Source organism: Camelus ferus, chromosome 10 (assembly GCF_009834535.1).
Source record: "Camelus ferus isolate YT-003-E chromosome 10, BCGSAC_Cfer_1.0, whole genome shotgun sequence".
Lineage (NCBI taxonomy): Eukaryota > Metazoa > Chordata > Mammalia > Artiodactyla > Camelidae > Camelus > Camelus ferus.
The window spans coordinates 32,102,931-32,123,452 of NC_045705.1; the positions used below are offsets into that span (position 1 = coordinate 32,102,931).

The 20,522-nt window shown below is 37.8% G+C and overlaps 3 protein-coding genes across 3 annotated transcripts; all 3 read left to right on the forward strand.

The window, feature by feature from the left end:
- Nucleotides 1–2,729: 2,729 nt before the first annotated feature.
- LOC102505775 (olfactory receptor 5D14) lies at nt 2,730–3,668 on the forward strand. Its single transcript, XM_006179019.2, has one exon. The coding sequence runs from the start codon at nt 2,730–2,732 to the stop codon at nt 3,666–3,668; it is 939 nt and encodes a 312-aa protein (XP_006179081.2).
- A 7,674-nt stretch (nt 3,669–11,342) lies between these two features.
- Nucleotides 11,343–12,278, forward strand: LOC102505507 (olfactory receptor 5L2). Its single transcript, XM_006179018.2, has one exon. It carries the CDS (start codon nt 11,343–11,345, stop codon nt 12,276–12,278), a length of 936 nt encoding a protein of 311 aa, XP_006179080.2.
- A 5,986-nt stretch (nt 12,279–18,264) lies between these two features.
- Nucleotides 18,265–19,206, forward strand: LOC102518898 (olfactory receptor 5D18). The gene has a single exon (XM_006178992.2). The coding sequence runs from the start codon at nt 18,265–18,267 to the stop codon at nt 19,204–19,206; it is 942 nt and encodes a 313-aa protein (XP_006179054.1).
- Nucleotides 19,207–20,522: the final 1,316 nt, after the last annotated feature.

The window sequence follows — 20,522 nt, forward strand, 5'->3', positions numbered from 1 at the left end:
ATCCTACACTATTGGTGGGAATTGAAATTGGTGCAGCCACTATGGAGGACAGTACAGATGTTATTTAATAAAACTAAAAATAGACTTCCATATGATCCAGCAATCCCACTCCTGGACATATATCTGGAGAAAACTATAATTCAAAAAAGACACATGCACCCCAGTGTTTCAGTAGCCCCAGTGTGACAATAGCCAAATATGGAAACAACCTAAATGTCCATTGACAAATGAATGGATAAAGAAGATATGTGTATATGTGTGTGTGTGTGTGTATATATAATAGAATATTACTCAGCCATAAAAAATAATCCTGTTTGCAGCAACATGGATGGACCTAAAGATTATCATTAATTGAAGTAAGTCAGACAGAAAAAGATTAATATCATATGTTGTTGCTTATAAGTGGAATCTAAAAAAAAGGAAAGAAAAGATACAAATTCAAATTATTTTTACAAACCAGAAATAGACTCACAGACATAGAAAACAAACTGTGGTTACTGAAGGGAAAGAAGAGGAGGGACAGAGTAGGAGTTTGGGATGAATAGATACACATTACCATATACAGAATAGATAAACCACAAGGACCTACTGTATAGCACAGGGAACTATATTCAATTTCTTGTAATGAGCTGTAATGGAAAAGAATTTGAAATATATATATACACATGTGTATATATATATAGCTGAATCGCTTTGTTGTACACCTGAAACTAACATTGCAACTCAACTGCACTTCAGTAAAAAATGAGAATTAAAAAAATAAAATAAAAAAGGAAGGCAAAAATTGCTCCAGGGCAGAGAAAAGCATTTTGGGCCTTTCGAATAAATTTCAAAACACTCTTGAGTTAAAAAATGTTGTTAATAAAATAACCTCAGTTAAAAAGCCAAGTAAAAGAAAGTTTTAAAATATGCCTATTGTTTAAAAATATACTATTAACTCAGCAATGCTTTTTGTGAGTACTTCACTTTAAATTTTGGGTTCTTCAGTCAATTTTAGGTAAGATTCTCTCTTACCTCTCAGAGTGCTGGTTTCCTAACACAAAGACAAAACTTCCTCTATGATTCCAGAGATAGGGACTACTTTTATTTATAACAGTGGGCTAAGAAAGTACACAGGTAGCGTATTTTAGGAAACTGCATTAGCAGAATATCCTTTCTTTGCATATTTCCATAATTAGCAAATAATATTCTTTCACTTAGGTAAAATTGTAATAGACTTTGAAATGCATCCCTCCCCCCTCAAAAAAACCCAAAAAACAGAGACTAAGTGTTCCGGTTAGCATACTTTTCTGGGTTATCTTTGCCTTTTATTATCAGTAAACTATTTTACAAAAAAACAAAAAACAAACAAACAAAGCCCTCTAAAATTTTCTGTAAATGAGACAGGATTTTAAAATGCTGCCTCCCTTAGTTTTATTTTAGTTTCATTAATTTGAGAGGGCTTTTTAATTATGTGCAAGTAAATCCTGTTAGTCAGTTACAAGCCCCAATTTTTCTGTGTAATTTCAAGAAAATTCCAGTCATTAAAAATGCTACAAGAGACTTGCCATTTGCCTTAATTGCCTGTTTTGTTGTTTGTGAGGAGTGAGATGCTAGTGATTCCCCAGAGTTCGAGTCCCCAGGGTTACCAAGAGAGATGTAAGAACCTTGGCGTCCCAGTAACACTCAACTTGCAGAGAAGCAAGGTGGGGTGGTGACCTGTTTCTCTGTAGCAGGTAAGACTTTCAGGGTGTTTATGAAATGGTAAAAATATTGTTTTCTTGAAATGGTAACTGGGGTATTCATTTACTTTTCTTTTTATGATAACTCACTGTAAATGCTATCCAAGTCTGAGTTTAATTATATTAAAGAAAGAAGTTAACAATCATGCAAAGAGTTGGCTTCAAGACCATTGACAACTATCTTACAAAGAGTGGAGTAAATTTACTACCTGGAAATGGATATTTACACATATTTCTTTATATGCACCTTAAATTGGTATATAAACTATCACAAGAGTGAGAACTAGTTAATTCCGAGGGAACTCTTACCTGATAAATCCTGAGACCCTTACGAGGTAGCAATACAATGCCTAAGACTGCATTAAAAGCTAACCCGCAGGCTAAAAATCCTGATAAAGTGTACACTCCATTCAGAACTCAAAGCGAGCCATTGTCTTCCTCGGCAGCTAAACAAGTCCATGAGGGAAGCAGCCTTTACTGAACAAAAGGTGTTAAAATGGGGTTGCTATGATCTGTTCTCAGATTTCTGTAGTGATTTACTTTATTCTTGAAAGAGACATATATTCTCGTAAAGACTTTACTTGACTTCTGTTCACAGACAAAAAATACAGTAGCAATATATGTTGTTCTTTGCAGCAAACGTTTTCCATACTTTTTAGACTCTTTCAGTAGTTTATGCACTTACGTGCAAGCATTTTCTAACAGTTCTGTGCGTATTACACCACTCGCTAATGAGTGGATGTACACACTACAAGTGTCTCGTTTGGAAATGCGAATGGCGATGGAAATGCAAAGACGTTTCAGAGACTCAGCTTGGTGGGGCACATCCACGTCTGTCCTCTGTATGAGGCATGTTCTCTGTGGAAGAAGTCAGGACCAATAACTCTTCTGATTTTCTTTTGTCCACCATAGAAGGTCATGCGGTGCCTGTCACTCATTGTCCAAAATCTTCTTTTTGTAAAGAACAAGTCCCTTCTCCCAGCCCCTCTCTTCGAAGGCACTGTGGTGATGGCTGCAAGAAATCTGAGTGTGAAGACGACCTTTGCCCTCTTGGGTTTCACAGATTACCCAGAGCTTCAAGTTCCTCTCTTCCTTGTGTTTCTGATCATGTACGTGATCACGGTGGTAGGGAACCTCGGGATGATATTAATCATCAAAATTCACCCCAGATTTCACACCCCCATGTACTTTTTCCTTAGTCACCTTTCGTTGGTGGATTTTTGCTACTCCTCCATTGTGACTCCCAAGCTGCTTGAGAACTTGGTCGTGGCCGATAAGAGCATCTCCTACTCCAGCTGCATGTTGCAGTACTTCCTGTCCTGCTCGGCCGTGGTGACTGAGTCCTTCCTGCTGGCGGTGATGGCCTATGACCGCTTTGTGGCTATCTGTAACCCTCTGCTCTACACAGTGGCCATGTCACCGAGGCTCTGTGCCCTGCTGGTAGCGGGGTCATATCTCTGGGGTATGTTTGGCCCCCTGGTACTCCTTTGCTATGCTCTCCAACTAAACTTTTCTGGACATAATGTAATCAACCACTTTTTCTGTGAATACACGGCTCTCATCGCTGTCTCGAGTTCCGATATCCACATCCCCCACCTGCTGCTCTTTGGCTTCGCCACCTTCAATGAGGTGAGCACACTCCTGATCATCCTCACTTCCTACATCTTTATTTTTGTCACGGTGCTGAACATCCATTCTGCCAGTGGGCGTCACAAAGCCTTCTCCACCTGTGCCTCCCACCTGACCGCCATCACCATCTTCCACGGGACCATCCTTTCCCTCTACTGCGTCCCCAACTCCAAAAATTCTCAGCAGACTGTCAAGGTGGCCTCTGTCTTTTACACAGTGGTCAACCCCATGCTGAACCCTCTGATCTACAGCCTCAGGAACAAAGATGTGAAGGATGCCTTCTGGAAATTAATAGACACAAAAGTCTCACTTCACTGAACCAATGTCAAAAGATGTCTCCAATCTCAATGAACAATGGGATCAGAGACTTCTAAAACGGTAACGAACATTTTCATGAGGTTTTTACAGATAACGGTGATGTTAATCTGTTGTGAATTGGTAAGCTCAAATCCTTTGAAGATGAAAAAAAAGTTCATTCTGGGATGAATTCCACGGGACTTTATCCACAAATCATCTATTTCTTCAAATGCTCTAAAAACAAACACATGAAATACTACAGAGCACAACAGAAGTTTCCAATGTGGGGAATGTATTTGTTGAGAGAATGATGGTAACTCAGCAGGGAGAAAGCCTTTCTGGTTTGTTGCCGCAGATGGCAGTGTGTGACTTGCCTTTAAAGTTACTCATGCTGTATGTCACTGAAGCATTGTGTCATTGCTGGGAAATACAGATGGCTATCAAAAATGAGGGGTGATTTTTTTCTGACACCTTCATCCCTTGGGTTCTGTGAATTCTATAAATGAACAGTCATCTACTTTAAACAATCAAATTATGTGGAGATGTACGAAAAACAAGGACATTTATACCAATTGTGTAGATGATGTGGAGATTAAAGAAACTAGTCTAGAAATGACTGAAATGAGGCAAAAACTCAATCCTGTTGACTCTAAGCCTAGTGCCTTTTCATGATAGTACCTCTAGGTCACAGAAATTTGTTTTGTCCTTCAGAAAGGACACTCACTGTGGTCATTTCAATATGCCTAGACATGTTTGGGTATTATCACTCAAAAGGCTGCATTCCCAGTATTACCAGGTCTGGAAATCTCTACAGGCATTATCTAATCTAGTTCCTATGTATTAGAACTAGTATGAATATAATACACATTTTATTTGCAAATGTTGAGGAATCATATTTCAAATTTTCTGTTCTAATGTTTGTGTGAATGACTAAACAAGAACAAATATCCAGTAACAAACATCCTAAAAATTAAAGCAAATTGTAGTAGGAAGACTAGCCCTATATAATTTAAAGTAAATTTAAAGACCTTATTATTAAAAGCACTGTCATATTTGGACAAATAGGTCACCATATTAGAAAATGAAAAACTTTGATCTCACTTTATTTCCCACACCAAAAGAGAGTTCTAAATACCAGTTTAAAACTAACATTGGATGATTCTATAAAACTTCTTGGCAAAATAACAGAAAATGAAATAATATTTCCAATAAAAAGCTCAGAACAAAGTTACCACGTTTATCACATATAGAAGAGGAGAAAATGACAATCCTCTAGAAAAAGCTGACATAATTAACAGCCCTTATAAAAGAAAAACAAACAGCCCTTAAACGTTTGAAGAATTGTTCAACCTGACTTATAATAATAGAAATACAAATGGAAACTGCCTTGAGCTCTCATTCCTCACCTACCAGAACAGTAAAATCCCTGCAAGTGAAGATGCAGGGAAACAGACATTTTGATACATTGGAGGCAGGAAGGTAACATGTTACCTGTGATTTGAATTACTAGCAACAATTCATGTGCCCTTATCCTTTTTAAACATTCATAGACCTGTCAAGTATGCAGTCGTAAAAACAGAAAGGGGAAGCTTTCTCTATATTGCTATGGAGAGAGTTCTAGAACATAATCTTACAGGAAGAAAGACAAGATATAGAAGAGATTTTATAATGTAATAAACTGTGTGAAATAAGAGAAGATAAAACAAAAACTCATAAAAAAAGAGAGGAAAGAAAACTTTTAGAAATGAACTTTGTAATACAGCATTGCTTTGGGGGAAATGTAATATTTTACACAGTTTAAATGACCTAACTTTATATCAGAAAGTGTATCAAAGATACCCACAAAATTAAAAACACATAAAAAGAAATGAATCCATTCATAATGTTGGAAACATGGTCGAAAAGAGTGAAACATTTTCTATAAAGGACTTGAAACACAGCATTTTGAGTGTACCACATATTGCAATGCTACTTTAGTATAAAATAAATAATTATTGAAATTTTATTGAAACTAAAGTTAACAACATGGAGAAGAATTGCAGCTCTAACAGGAGCAAATAAAAATGTTCAATTTTAATTCAAAATTCAATTTGAAACATTTTTCCTTTTAAATCAAATACCACTAATGAAGGTAACTCAGTTGCAGTAAACACTGCTAGTCCCAAAACTTCCTCTGAAGGAAATCTCTACCCTATAGACAGAACCAGAACTTTTTGAATAAATAGGGGGTTTGAAGTCTGAGGTAGAAAATCTAATGAGCCTTGAGTGGCTTAATTTTCCAGAAGGCAAGACCAGTGTTAGCAGTTTGATCATTTCTAAGAGACGTAGAAGGCAACTTGAAATGGCTACCCACTAGCTTATGATGAACATAAAAATGAGTATTGACTGAAATTAATTTAAAGTCATCAAATATGTTTAAGTCAAATATGTCTAAATACTAAAAAAAAATAAATAAATAAATCATTGGTTACTATTAAATGTTGCTGGGGATATCAAATCATTATGTGGAATATTGGTAAATAAATGAGATAAATAGTTATTCTGTCTTTCCTCAGTGAATTGTATTTCAGGGTTACCCAACAGTTCAGGAGAAATTCAGAAGTAAAATCAGAAGGTATTAAAAACATTAAGTGAAAGTTGGTGGGAAATGCTAAAATGAAGTAATCCCGCTGACAGTGCCTGAATCCACAGATCAGACTGAGCATCACAGAAAGCCGGACACCAGGGAGCACACACCCTACACCTGGTGCGGCTGGCGGTCATGAGGACCACGTAGGAAGACTCCTTGCCTAGAGGAAACTAAGGGAGTGAATCCGAACTATAAACTTCTTGATGTGAGCATCAGTTTAAAGAACTGATGTAGGAACAAGTCAAATGACACCAAATAAAGCAAAAAGCCAAATGCAGACTATGAACCATTCTACAAATGATCCAATTTCTCCAAAAAATTACCTAAACACACATATATGTACACACACACAAACACACAAAAGGAACTATTACACAATATATGGACCATGTTATATAACACTGGAACTGTTACATACTAAAGGAAACCTAATTACAACCACCAAATTTGTTTGAATCTTGATTCAAATTAACTGTAAAAATATATCTTGAAGACACTTGTGGAAGTTTAAAGAGATTTGGTCTGAATTTATATTAAGACTACAGTATTATTTTTGTTAGGCACAATTTTGGTACAGGTGTTTAATTAAATGTCTACTTTGCTGATGGTTATTCTTTTTACAAATCACTATTAATGACTTAGTTGTCTTAGAAGTGGGTTAATAGAGAAATATAATATCCTACAAATATGATACTGTTTTAAATGACTCCAGTTTATAGAAGCGGAAGCCAGGGGCTCACTCTTCTGGGAATGCCCTGACTCTTCAGGACAAAGAACGATCTACATAGTCTCATATTTCAAGCTTCACACAGGAATGTTTGGCCAAAAAATACATTTGGGACAGGAAAAAAGTCAGCGTAACAAGCAGTTCTTACAGTAACATGTTTTGAGGCTTATAGTGTTGGTTTAAGTACTTTTTATTTCTTTGAAAATCTTCAGAAGGCTTAAAATTTTTAAATTACATTGACCATTTTTTTTTGTTTTATCATCCAAATTATTTCCACAGAGCTGAAATTATTTAACAAAAATTTATTAATGAAACTGTACTGGGAAAGTACTTGTGTTGTCACTTATTGTGTTATTGGTCTAAGGAAAACCAACCTACTGGCATAAATACATCTTTAAAGGACACCTGTAGATACACTCAGATAAGTTTTATTCTGTTTTTCCTTGTCATAAATAATGTCACTATGAAAAATTCATTTTATACATTTTTTCCATAGGGGATTTAGAAAGCCTAGAACAATATCATAAACCGCAGAACTGTTGAGATGCATTTAAAAAGCTGACTGTCTAAAAATAAGTTGTATTTGCTCAAAAGTTCCCTTTGCTCACATGTTCTTTTCCCCATATACTTGCTCCCTCACTTCATAAATGCTCAAAAAGCACCTCGTAGTAGACTGGTCTGACCTCCCTATTTTAAATGACACCTTTAATTATATTTATTTCAGCATTTATAAGCACTGGAAAATGACAACATATACATTTGTGTTTTATATTCCCCATTCAATATAAATTGTTGACACAGGGACATTCTTTTTCCCACAGTACCCAAGCTATTAACTAGCTCAGGATAAGCCTATAATAAATAAATAAAAGAAAAAAAAATGAATGAGTAATTATATATCCTCATTCTGTACTCAGTTTCTGTATTGCTTATCATATAGCAATTAAGCTGTATGAATATTCATAATTCTTCTTAATAATTCTTAATAATTCTTCCGCTTAGAGGAACCTCGATTAAAACAATGAAATTTAAGAGTTAAAAAAATTTAACATATTGTTAATTTCATTACCTTTCCAAAACAGTATTATTCTAAAATGGTATTATTTTATGTGGTGTAAACACAGTATGTAAAAAACTTACAACTTCATATTGACAGTATTCAATTTATAGATAAAGACCACAACATCAATTTCAATACAATTTTTATATTTAAATCAATTATAAAAACCCCTGCCATGTCTTTAAGCCTAAGGTAAACAGATAAACACAGCAGCTTTCCTGTGAGGGTGTCTCCCAGATGATAGAAAGGGTCACTGTCAATGATGACCTTTATAGACGTTTCCTTAGTTTTTCTGTCATGAGTTTCCCTCCTTCAGAGGGATGCATTTTATGACAGCAGGTTCAAGGTGTACTAAAAACAACAGCAATGAGAACAAAACAGATGCTAAACAAACATCATCTTCACTCTACTAACATCTGATTTCAAAACATCACTATATCGACTAAAACATGTCTAATGCCATCATTTTTCCCTGAAAAATATATGCCAGAAAGAAATAAGAAGTCATACCACAGGTTTGAAAAGTCTTGATAAAAGCAACGTTTAGACTTCATGGAAAGCAAAATTTCATAGTGTTCTTTTTTTTCAATTTTTTTATTGAAGTCTAGTTGACTAGCATATGGTATCACTTACATGTAGAATCTAAGAACTGATCCAAATGAACTTATTTACAAAACATAAGCAGACTTACAGAGCAAACACACTCATGGTGGACAGTGTATTTATGCCTTAGGTTTTGGAGGTTTGCTTTTGCTGTTCTCGTTGGGGTAATTCCCAGAGTAATTTTTGAATGAATAAGTGGAATCCTTGCTTTTGAAGAATGAAAGAAAGGGAACAGTGAGAGTGCTGGGTGGAAAAGCGATGCTGAAACACTCCTCAAAGTCAGGCAATTATCAGATGGATCAATTTTAGGGAAATAAGTATAGGTTATTGAGAATCTGGAAACTCAATACCTGTAACTAATTACATTCAAGGAATTCTTGAAATATTTGGTGTATCCAGGAGCACAAACCACAGGCCATCTTTTGAATGGTGTTGGTTTAGGGAGATGCTGTACTCTCAGAAGAGAAGCAGACCTGGGAGGAGTCCCTCAGGCGTATTAGTGTACTTCACAAGGGCAGCGTGACCTCTGGTTCACAAAACCATGTTCGGATGAGGGTACAGTGCTCTGCAGTGCGTCATGAGCTCTGTGAGGAATCCTGTTGGATTATAACGTGTCCCAAGTTGGGACAGTTTTCCCCCTGTTTATATTTCAGATAAGTCATTAATTATTTGAGTCCCAAGGTGATGCTGCTGTCTTCATATCTTGTCGATGTCCACAGAGATCAGTGACTAACTGTGGAAACCTAAGGAATGTGGGCCCCAGGGATGCACACAACATTAAAAACATAAAGCCCATCACATTTCCCTTCATAGTATCTTCAGAAACAGACGAAGCAAGGTTTATCCCACAAGTTGGTTGGAAAGACTACACTCTGACTTTTCAGGAAGTGGAAGGTTAGTAGTATTGATGTGTTTTTAAGAATCTATATTTACCATTCACTTAATTAGAGTGTTTTAAGAAAGGACATGCTTTGGGCATTCCTATATAAAAGTATTTTCCCTTTTTGAGGAACAGTCTCAAGGGGAAATTGTCACAATTTAATCTGCAGGGCCAAATACCTTGTAACAACTATTTGCGTTGAGGGGAAGAGTGTAAACAAATCGGGAAGAAAGCTTGACTTCTCTCTCCTTCACTTCTCCTCTCTCTCACCTGGACTCCACCTGTGGAATGTGGTCAAGACAGGATGGAGTTTCTCCTGACAGTCATGCTGACGCTGAGTTCTATTGAGGGGTCCTCAGGACTGCTCACGGAGGGACACAGACATGTGACCCACCTCTGAAGCAGGAAGGGGAGGAACTGCATTGGCCCTGCCCCAAAGGGACTTTGCGACGTCTCTCCATAGCAGGTTTCTCATCATGGTTCCAGTGACATTTTGGGTTTTAGTCTAGATTCCTTTTACTCCAGGAAAAACCAACTAGTGCCTCTAAAGCACGTATAAGTACCAGGGTTCCGGAGAGAGAGGAAATGGGCCTGCTCTTACGCTCTGTTGGCATTTTCTATTTGGGAGGGACCTTGAATGTATCTGCCCTTTATTTAAAAAAAACAATCCCACCTTTCTTTGCAACACAGCCATAACACTTACATTTTGTGAGAAATCAAGGAAGTGTCTACATCAATTTTTTAAGTAGTTGAAATAAAATATTTATGTTCCACTGGTGTTGTGAGGATTAAATACCCTATGTAACTTATGTACAGATATATAATATTTTATCTGGGCTCTCTGGCTTTCTGTTTTCTCACTTGCCATTTTTCATAGTCATTTCCAGGTCATTAAAAGTTCTTGGAAAGCTGCATAGTTTTCCATAATTTGTGTGTGTGTGTGTGTGTGTGTGTGTGTGAGATAACTTTGACCATTTCCCTGATGTTTTACATTTTATTTCTAAGTTTTGCTGTTATAAATAAAGGTGCAATGCATAGCACCAAGCATTTCTGTTAATTTTATCTTCACATCTTTGTTTAGTTCTTTCAACAGATTTAAAGTAGTGAATTTATTTGTCAGATAGGTTTTTCTAAGGGTTGAGAATCACAGTTACAGGAAGTTTGGATCTGACTGCGAAAGCCCTGAATAATGACTGAATTGTATAGCGTCGTTAACAAAATCACTATGCTGATTTTATAGAAGAAATGCTAATATAGATCATAAAACCTACTTTGTCCATCTGGACCATATTTATAAGAAATAAATACCCACAAGGGTTAACAATCTTAAAGAAGCATACTTCTCACCATTTCAGTGGGAATAAGCAAGGTTATTATGTGGTAATTAAAAAAAAATTATTTCTCAGGATCCCAATATATTTGACACTAAGTAAAAAATTTTCCCTAAAAAGAGATTTGAATTTCATAAAACAGTATGGCTAATTCAATGATGTCTTTCAATGATTCAGTTTCCAAGCTGTAAATTGTGTACGACTAGTTTAGGGAATCATATAGGCTCTTACAGAAGCAAATGCTTTTGTGTGATTTATAAATTAAACTGTGAGCTCTATGCATTTGTGTGCTGCAGTGTCTGAGCCTTTCCTAAGTTTCACAAAAACAGTATCCAATTTCTTTGCTGAAACAAATTAACTATCCCTCTTATTCTCATGTCTTCTTTAGGAGAGAGTCACAACTGGATTTGGGATGATATAATGGAGAATAACATGTATTTTTTCCAGCCCCAATAAAGTGCAGACATGGGGAAGGAAAACTGCACCACCGTGACCAAGTTCATTCTCCTCGGGTTCTCAGATGCCCCTGACTTGAGAGTCTTCCTCTTCCTGGTGTTTCTCGTCATCTACGGAGTCACGGTTTGGGGCAACCTGGGCATGATCGCACTGATTCAGGTCAGCCCTCGGCTCCACACCCCCATGTACTTTTTCCTCAGCCACTTGTCCTTTGTGGATTTCTGTTACTCCACTGTCATTGTGCCAAAGATGCTAGACAGTATCTTCAGGGACGACAAAACCATTTCCTTCCTGGGATGTGCTGTGCAATTCTACTTGTTTTGCACGTGTGGGGTAACCGAGGTCATCCTGCTGGCTGTGATGGCCTATGACCGCTTTGTGGCCATCTGTGACCCTCTGCTGTACATGGTGACCATGTCCCGAAGCCTCTGTGTGGAGCTGGTGTCTTGCTGCTACCTCTGTGGGACTGTGTGTTCTCTGATTCACTTGGGTTTAGCTCTTAAGATCCCATCCTACAGATCAAATGTGATTAACCACTTCTTCTGTGATCTTCCCCCGCTTTTATCTCTTGCCTGCTCTGACGTCACTGTGAATCGATTGCTGCTATACGTTGTGGCCACTTTCAATGAGATCATCACCAGTGTGATCATCCTCACCTCCTACTTGTTTATTCTCATCACCATCCTGAGGATGCCCTCTGCAGAGGGCAGGTCTAAAGCCTTTTCCACCTGTGCCTCCCACCTCGCAGCCATCATTGTCTTGCAGGGAACAATCCTTTTCATTTATTGCTGCCCTGGTTCTGGCAGCAGTAGGGATGCTGACAAAGTGGCCACGGTGTTCTACACTGTGGTGATTCCCATGCTGAACCCCCTGATCTATAGTCTGAGGAACAAGGACGTGAAGGAAGCCCTCAGAAAAGTGGTGAACTCCACAATACTTTCCTAGAGAACAGTCTTCTAGCAGGACTCAGAGCCCCAAAGTGGAGGCTGGTGGAAGGTTGAACTGATGGGCTGCACTGCTGGAGTTAAGGGAACAATCAAGGAGTGTGTAGTTATGAGTCAGTCCTTTGATTCACTTATCTTGTGTCTTATCAATTTACTAGTTCATGATTAAGCATATTTCAGAATCTGCCACCTATTGCTTTTCTTTTATTCAATTTAAAATGTTTTAAATGGGACTAGTCAGTGGATGTTAAAGCACATCCATTTAATTTGCTGTAAAACCTTCATGAGCTTAATGATGAACTCACAAGTATCAACATAAATATACATGTATAAATATTGACATTTACAGAGACTGAAATTTGTTCAGAAAGCAGAGAAGGGTAAGTCTAGTGGAGAAAGCCTTGGAGGATATCTTTAGAAAGTGGGTAATGTCCCTATGTGTCAGTGAGTCACTCAGATTTACCATCTGTAGAACCACTAGCTCATTATAGCTTTCACTTATTCATTTTACTTTAGTTTACACTTATTTAATGTATTTATTTTTGTAATGTTTGGTATATTCCCATGGTCCATCCCCAGCCCCCGCCATGTGGGAAACACCTGATACATGCTCCCCGACATATTTTATGTGTATTAAAACAAATACCTAAATGTAAGTTAATTTACTTTGTGAAGAGTTATTTTTGTGACAGTATAGCTGACAAATATGAGAGGAAGAGTCTATAGGTTTAAAGGCCAATTTGGAGGTTATAGAACAGTATGAGTATAAAACAATAAACATATGATCTAAAGAAATGTCAGAGGTAATAGAAAAAACAAAAATCAATAATTTTGCATAAATGTGGTATTTTAAGTTGCTGAAGAGATGACCAGTCTATAATAAATTGGAAGTAAAGATGAGATTATGCTGTGAACATACACAATATAATTATTTATCAGGTATCCAGGATGTTTGCAACAACTTTAGAAACTAAAATACTGATTCTAGCCAGATATAGCTTCTCCTGGGGACACTGAGAAACCAAATTCCTCTTTGCGGTCCTATCGTTGATATATATAATGAGATGCTCTGTCCTAAATACCCCTGGTGGGACTGTTGTTCACAAGATGTATGGTTTTCTGCCATTTGTCCCATGACCCCCCTTCTCTGCTCATATCTAGCTACCTGCCTACTCTAACAACTAGAATTAACAATACTGTATTGTATACTTGAAACTTGCTAAGAGTGTCAGACTCAAGTGCTCTCATAAAAAAAAAAGAAAATGGTAACATGTAAAGTCATGAGTATGTTAATTAGCTTGATTGTGGTGATTTTTTACACAATGTGTATGTAGATCATACCATCAAATTTTACATCTTGAATACATACAGGGTTTGTTGATCAATTATATCTCAATAAGTTAAAAAAAGAATAAAACAATATACTAAAAAAGAGGAATGTCTGCTGAGTAATAAAGATAACTTCTGTTACGACTTGTTTGGAGAATGATCATGGGGCATGGAGAGAAGACATTTCAAGTTTTGATTAACTTTCGTATAAAATGTTTCTAAAGCTTCTGCTTGTTTTTATTCAAGTTTCCCAAGAAAATTGAATTACATCAGAAAACAATAATTAATTTTAATTGCTTGTTTTGAGGCCTCTGAAGAATAAGGAAAGCAATTTTCTCTAGGGTCCTAATTGTGTTAGAGAAGGAAGATAGGTAGACATGAGCAGAGAAAGGGGGACGTAGACCAAATGGCAGGAATTGGGGAAAAAAAGAGGAGAACAGGACCAAATGCAGGAAACCATGCATCACACAAACAGCAAGGGTCCCTGGGCCAACAAGGAGAAACAGGAACCCGGGGAGTGATAAGAAACCACACACTTTGGGGTGACAAGTGTCCTGGAGGTGGACAAAGGAAGATGGAATAAAGCAGGAATCTCTGGCATCTGATGTAACCTTTTGCTCATTATGGTCTCATTGCAATAAAACTAGCCTTGCAGATTAGAAGCACCCACCACGCACCAATGCTATGACACTTCCTATCCAGACTAAATAAGCACAAACATCTATCCTCTCCTCAGGAAGCTGCAGCTGGGATGGAAATCAGGGAACTCAAACCCTTCCCTCCCCAAAGGGTATTCTGCCCGTTGATTTTTATGCACATGTAACCAACTTGCCAAAGAAACTCAGGGCAGCTGCTCACCTGAGCCTGCCCGCCCTCCCCTCGAGAGTGCACTACCCTTAATGAATCTTCACTTCTTTCTTGACCTCTGTGTCTCATCTTTGAAATCTTTCTATGATGAGACAAGAACCTAATCACTGGCACCCATGGCAGAAGGCGTGAAAGTACGTATAAGAGTCTTAGCCTCTCCCCCAAACCAGCAAGCTCTCCAGAGGCTGGAGGGGGGCTGCCTTTTCCACTAGTAAGTTCATTTGCAGTTCTGAGAAAATATGTACACTCTTTACCACGTACAGTATCTAATAGATACCTTAGGTTCAGTCATTTCTTCATGAAAAAGATCAGTTTGGGGAAATTTTGAGCCACTGCAAACATTAAGTATCTGGACCACAAAGTACATACTTTTCAGAGAGCTTTGAAAAGAGGTCCTGACTTAGCTGAGTGCTGGCAGGGATGTGGAAAAATTGGATCCTTTGGAGACTGCTGGTAGAGATGCAAAATGGTGCAGCTGCTGTGGAAAATAGGAGGGAAGTTTTTCACAATAAGATAATTAAATAAATATATGATCTGGTAATCCTGCCTCTGGGTATTTATCCAAAAGAATTGAAATCATGATTTCAAAGAAATATTAGCATTCCTGTGTTCATTGCAGAAGTAAGCACAATAGCCAAGATGTGGAAGCATCTTAAATGTTTATGGACAAATAAGTAGGTGAAGAATATGTGGTAGATACATACAATGGAATACAATTCAGCCTTAAAAAAAAAGGATGGAAATTCTGCAATATATAACCACGTGGATGGACATTGAAGACATTGTGTTTAGTGAAGTGAGCCAGTCAAAGAAAATGACTCCACTCATATAATGTACCTAATGTACCTAATGTAATCAAATTCTTAGAATCAGGGTGGAATGATAGACGTCTGTCAGGGGCTAGTGGAGGGGGAAATGGGAAGGTGCAAATCAATTGACATAAAGTTTCAGTTGAGCTTGAATAAGTTCTAGAAGTTACTGTATAAAAGCCATATCTGTAGTCGACAATACTGTGTTGTACACTTAAAATCTCTTAAGAGGGCAGGTCTCATGTTAAGTGTTCTTACCACAATAAAATAAAATGCTTAAAAAAAATAAATATTGGTATGTTATGATCATCCCTAAAATCTAAATTTTATTTGGATTCCATAAGTTTTTTTTTCTTTTTAATTAACACCCTCTTTCTTTTCAGGGATCCAATCCAGGGTACCACATTGCTTTTAGCTGTCATATCTCCCCAACCTCTTCTGTGACAGTTTTTCACTCTTTTCCTGTTTTTCTTTTCTTTGACATTTCTAAGGAGCACTGGCGAGGTGTCCTGCTGAGGGCTTCCAAGTGTGGGTTTGCCTAATGAGTGTTCTCACACTAACCTGGGATTACGGGTTTGGGGGAAGAATACCAGAGAGGGGTTTTTCTCATCACCGTATATCATGGGGTAAATGATATTCACATCACAGCACTGGTGATGGTCACCTTTATCTTTTGCTTCAGGTAGCGTTGGACAAGGGTCCCCGAACTTGACCGAAGTTCCAGGTTTTCTAGTACACACTTATTACATCATAAGCAGTGATTAATTTTAATTGTTTATCTCATGCCTTTAAGAGAATGAGGCAACAGAGAGCCTCTAGGGTTTAAGTCCCAAAGGTTGTGGCTCTAGATATAAGAATACATGCATCACTTCCAACCAGGAGAGGTCCTACCTTTGCCATTAGCAGGTATGCTTTAAGATTCTAAAGGCAGATTGATAGAAATTTCAATGTAGGGTATCTAGAAAAAATAAACGTGTGAGGGGTATCTTATCATGTAGACCCAGACAATTCTTGATAAATATTTAGTCATTGCAAAAGTTATATATCTCAAATTCCAAGGAAGAGGAAGCACACTGGTTCCTGAATAACAGCCCCATAAACAACAAGTGCCTGGAATGGGGGTTAGAAGCGCTCTGGGAATTTGGGGAATGTGCACTGTCTTGCTTCTACAAATTTTGGAAGGTACAGTCAAGGGGAAATAGACAAGTATTTAAATTAAAAAAAACTAAACAGAGATCAAACAAACATCCTAGTTTAAAAAAAAAAGGGGGGGGGGGCATCTGTAATTAAGGCTATAAAGCAGCCCTGGGAGCAAAAATTACTACAAAATGGAGAAAAAATACAGGGAAGATTTTAGCTGCCATATTTCCTGAACTGAAAGACACTTAGCAGCAAATTAAAAATAGCATTTGGGTCACAAGGATTATTACATGAAATATAACATTGGTTTAAAATGGACCCTGAAGTGCCTTAGGTAAGTTAACTAGTTAGAATGTCTGGCTTTGTGATAGATGGTCTTTCGAGGTTGTCTTTAATGCTCAGATTTGTGAGTGCAGGAAGAGACAGGGGACTCGAGTGTCTCAGGTTTGCTCATGATCTGACATCTTCACTGATGAGCCATCTGAAATCTATTTCTTGGGTTGTGGGACCAGAGAGAACCTCACCAGAAGTGACAGAGAAAGAGGTTCCCAGTCTGGTAGGATCTGAGAGGGGCTGGTGACCAGTTAGAGAAAAACGATTCTTTTGTATTACTGTTTTATCATGAAATGTCTTCATAGTATAGTGCTACCTGAAGTATTTAATCTTCTTCCTTCACAGGTAATCAAGGGACAGAGTACATTTCCCGTTATGTCTTAAAGGGAGGAGAGAGGGAGGGAGGGAGAGAGAGAGCGAGCAAGAGAGAGCAAGCGAGAGAAGGAGAGAAAGGGAGGCTGACGAAAGGGAAGTTTTTAAGTCAGAATCTTTGCTACAGTTATTCTTCCTGGGAGAGAAGATTTTGCTAAATCTTTTTCTCAGTTCATCCTGTTTGATGCTGCTTTACCATAGAGATCTGTGATATTTATATGTTCATTGGGCAATTTCCCTTAGATTTATAGTTTCTGGTTTGTCATTTAAGAGTATGATCATTAATAAAGCAAATGTCTTAGTATCTGGACCTTGAACACGGATCAGTCTATTGCAGAGCAATGGATAATTGCTGGGAGTCGTGGAATCAGGGTTCTAGCCATGCATGTAGAGACTGGTCCCAATTTGCATGGTACAGGGAAAGTCAAGGTTCTCCAGCTTCTGTTTTGTCATTTCTAGAATAAGGAAGTAGACTAGATTATCTTTATTATTTGTCTCAATTTTATTATTCCTCATGCAATGAGGGGGAATTGACCAGCTGGACTCCCCGAGTTGGGACGCACACAACAGATTTACTGAGACAGAAACACAAACGAGTATTAAGGTACAATTTGCAATGAACAATAAAGGCATAAATGTAAAGTGTCAAGGGTGTCATTCGTCCTGTCACGTTGTGAACATATGCAAAAATTAATTTGTTTAGGAATTTCTCATTTTCCTACTAATTGTAGGACTGACATAATCAGTTATTGTACTATGCTGGGTTATACTTTTAATGAGCTTACAATGTTCAAGGACAATTGAAAGTATTATGGGAGGATTTCATTTAAAATAACCCCAATCCCTTGATCTCATATTTTCATGTGTAAATATTAAAATTACAATTGAGAACTACTAAAAATTAATTCAAAATTGTATTGTTTTACTTAAAGAAAATTTTTAGAAGGATTATCACGTTTTAAAAAGATATTAGGCATTTAGCACATCTTGCATAAAAAATACACAGAGAAATTCCGAAAGAGATATTTTATTTCACCTTTCAGTCTTGGTAAGAAGTCATTAATAGAGTGTCTCATATTATCACTTTCCTTAATATTTTTGTTCCAGGACTGATTGAGATTCTGACAAACAGAAAGCATGATACGGGCAGAGAGAAATAAAAGTGGGGCCACGTTCACTCTCCTGGGCTTCTCAGATTACCCAGAACTGCAGGTCCCCCTCTTCGTGGTATTTCTGGCCACCTACAGTGTCACTGCGGTCGGGAACATTGGGATGATAGTGATAATCAAAATTAACCCTAAACTGCACACTCCTATGTACTTTTTCCTCAGCCACCTGTCCTTTGTGGATTTCTGCTATTCCTCCATAGTTGCTCCCAAGACCATGGTGAACCTAGTGGTCAAAGACAGAACCATTTCATTTGTAGGCTGTATGACACAGTTCTTTTTCTTTTGCACCTTTGTGGTGACTGAATCTTTTCTGTTAGCTGTGATGGCCTATGACCGCTTCATGGCCATTTGCAACCCTCTGCTCTACACGGTCGCCATGTCCCAGAAGCTCTGCACCACGCTGGTGGTTGTATCATACGCCTGGGGAGTGGCCTGCTCCTTGATACTCACCTGTTCTGTTACCAAATTATCGTTTTGGGGTTTCAACACTCTCAATCACTTCTTCTGTGAGTTCTCCTCACTGCTCTCCCTTTCTTGCTCTGACACGTATCTCAACCAGTTGCTGCTTTTCATTTTTGCCACCTTCAATGAAGTCAGCACACTATTCATCATTCTCACGTCTTATGTTTTTATTGTCGTCACCATCCTCAAGATGCGTTCGGCCAGTGGTCGCCGCAAAGCCTTCTCCACCTGTGCCTCCCACCTGACGGCTATCACCATCTTCCACGGCACCATCCTCTTCCTCTACTGTGTGCCCAACTCCAAAAACTCCAGGCACACAGTCAAAGTGGCGTCAGTGTTTTACACTGTGGTCATCCCCATGTTGAATCCCCTGATCTACAGTCTGAGAAATAAGGATGTCAAGGATACAGTCAGCAAGATCATGGACTCTAAAGTCTTTTCTTACTGAATACATTATCTAGTAGACTTTGTCCTTGGTATGTAAATAAAGCATGTCTGTAAATGTTGGTTTTTTAAAGATAGCTTTAAAATTAATAAGAGTTAATGTTGTGAAATGGAAAGAACATGGATTTTGGCTCAAGGAGACTAAACTTGACTCCGTCTTTTATTTACTGGAGAAAAACCTCATCAATCTCTCAAATCTTTAATTTTTCATCTACAAAATTGAGACTTCTAAGCTAATCTGATTTTAAAGATTAAAACACAACATAGATGTCATGTGAAATACATTTATAATCTAGAGAAATATTAATTTCATTCTTCTTTTTTACCTGAAGTAGACTAGGTTGTCCGTAAATACATGCATTTCTCTTATAAAAGTACAAATAGTAGTTAAGAGAAGACATAGTCTCCATCCTTCAAGGAATGAAAAATTTATGTTTACAGGAGGACCAAGGTAGTGTTGTATTAGGTAGAAAATGGTAAGTATCCCAGAGAGCTTGAGAGAAAGAAAAGTTCAAATCCACTTAGGGACTTAGGAGAGATGCCTTCATCACATAGGTATTGTGTATACCTGTCCCTGGATAAAGGAGTGGACAGACTTTTAGGAGACACATTTCAATAAGGGAGGAATTTTATTCAGGAGACTAAAACATAACAAACAAGGAGGTCAAAATGTAATACTGATTCCATCCAACAATTTTTTTTTCATTGTGTGAGTACTGCCTAGAGTGTATGTATATGTGTATATGTGTATGTGTGTATGTTTGAGTGTTTGTGTGTGTGGTATTGTGTGTACAGGTTACTTGACATCAATGGAGAGTTGATAGACACGATCTATGTTCCGAACGTGTTTTCAAAGGAGCTCCAGTGTCACAGTGCAACAAGCTATGACAGGTTCCACCAGTGGCTTCAAAATGGTAGCTTGGATCTCAGAAAATCCCACCTGCCAAGATGAAGTGTGATGAGTGCTGGCCCAGCCTGCATTCCATGCTATTTTTCTGCCTTTTACCATCAACCCTTTATGATGTTTTTCTGACCATAATGTCTGAATCCTTCTCAACTACACATCTACCTTTAAAAAAAGTTGCCCTAAGTGTTGAACGCTGATTGCCTATGCGACCATATTCAAAAAAAAGTGAAATCTAGGTAGTCATTAGCATCAGCACCTATTTAATCTGGCAAATTAGAAATACCAGCTCTCTCCAATATTAATAACTCACTTTTGCTCAAATAACTTATACATTCTTCACCTCCTCTCTAGTCAATATATCTTGATAAATTCCTCCCATTTCTACTTTTTAATAGATGAAAATACTGAGAATT

Excerpts from the sequence above, each read along its gene's own strand:
- LOC102518898 (XM_006178992.2), top strand. The coding sequence starts at position 18,265 with ATGATACGGGCAGAGAGAAATAAAAGTGGGGCCACGTTCACTCTCCTG.
- LOC102505775 (XM_006179019.2), top strand. The coding sequence starts at position 2,730 with ATGGCTGCAAGAAATCTGAGTGTGAAGACGACCTTTGCCCTCTTGGGT.
- LOC102505507 (XM_006179018.2), top strand. The coding sequence starts at position 11,343 with ATGGGGAAGGAAAACTGCACCACCGTGACCAAGTTCATTCTCCTCGGG.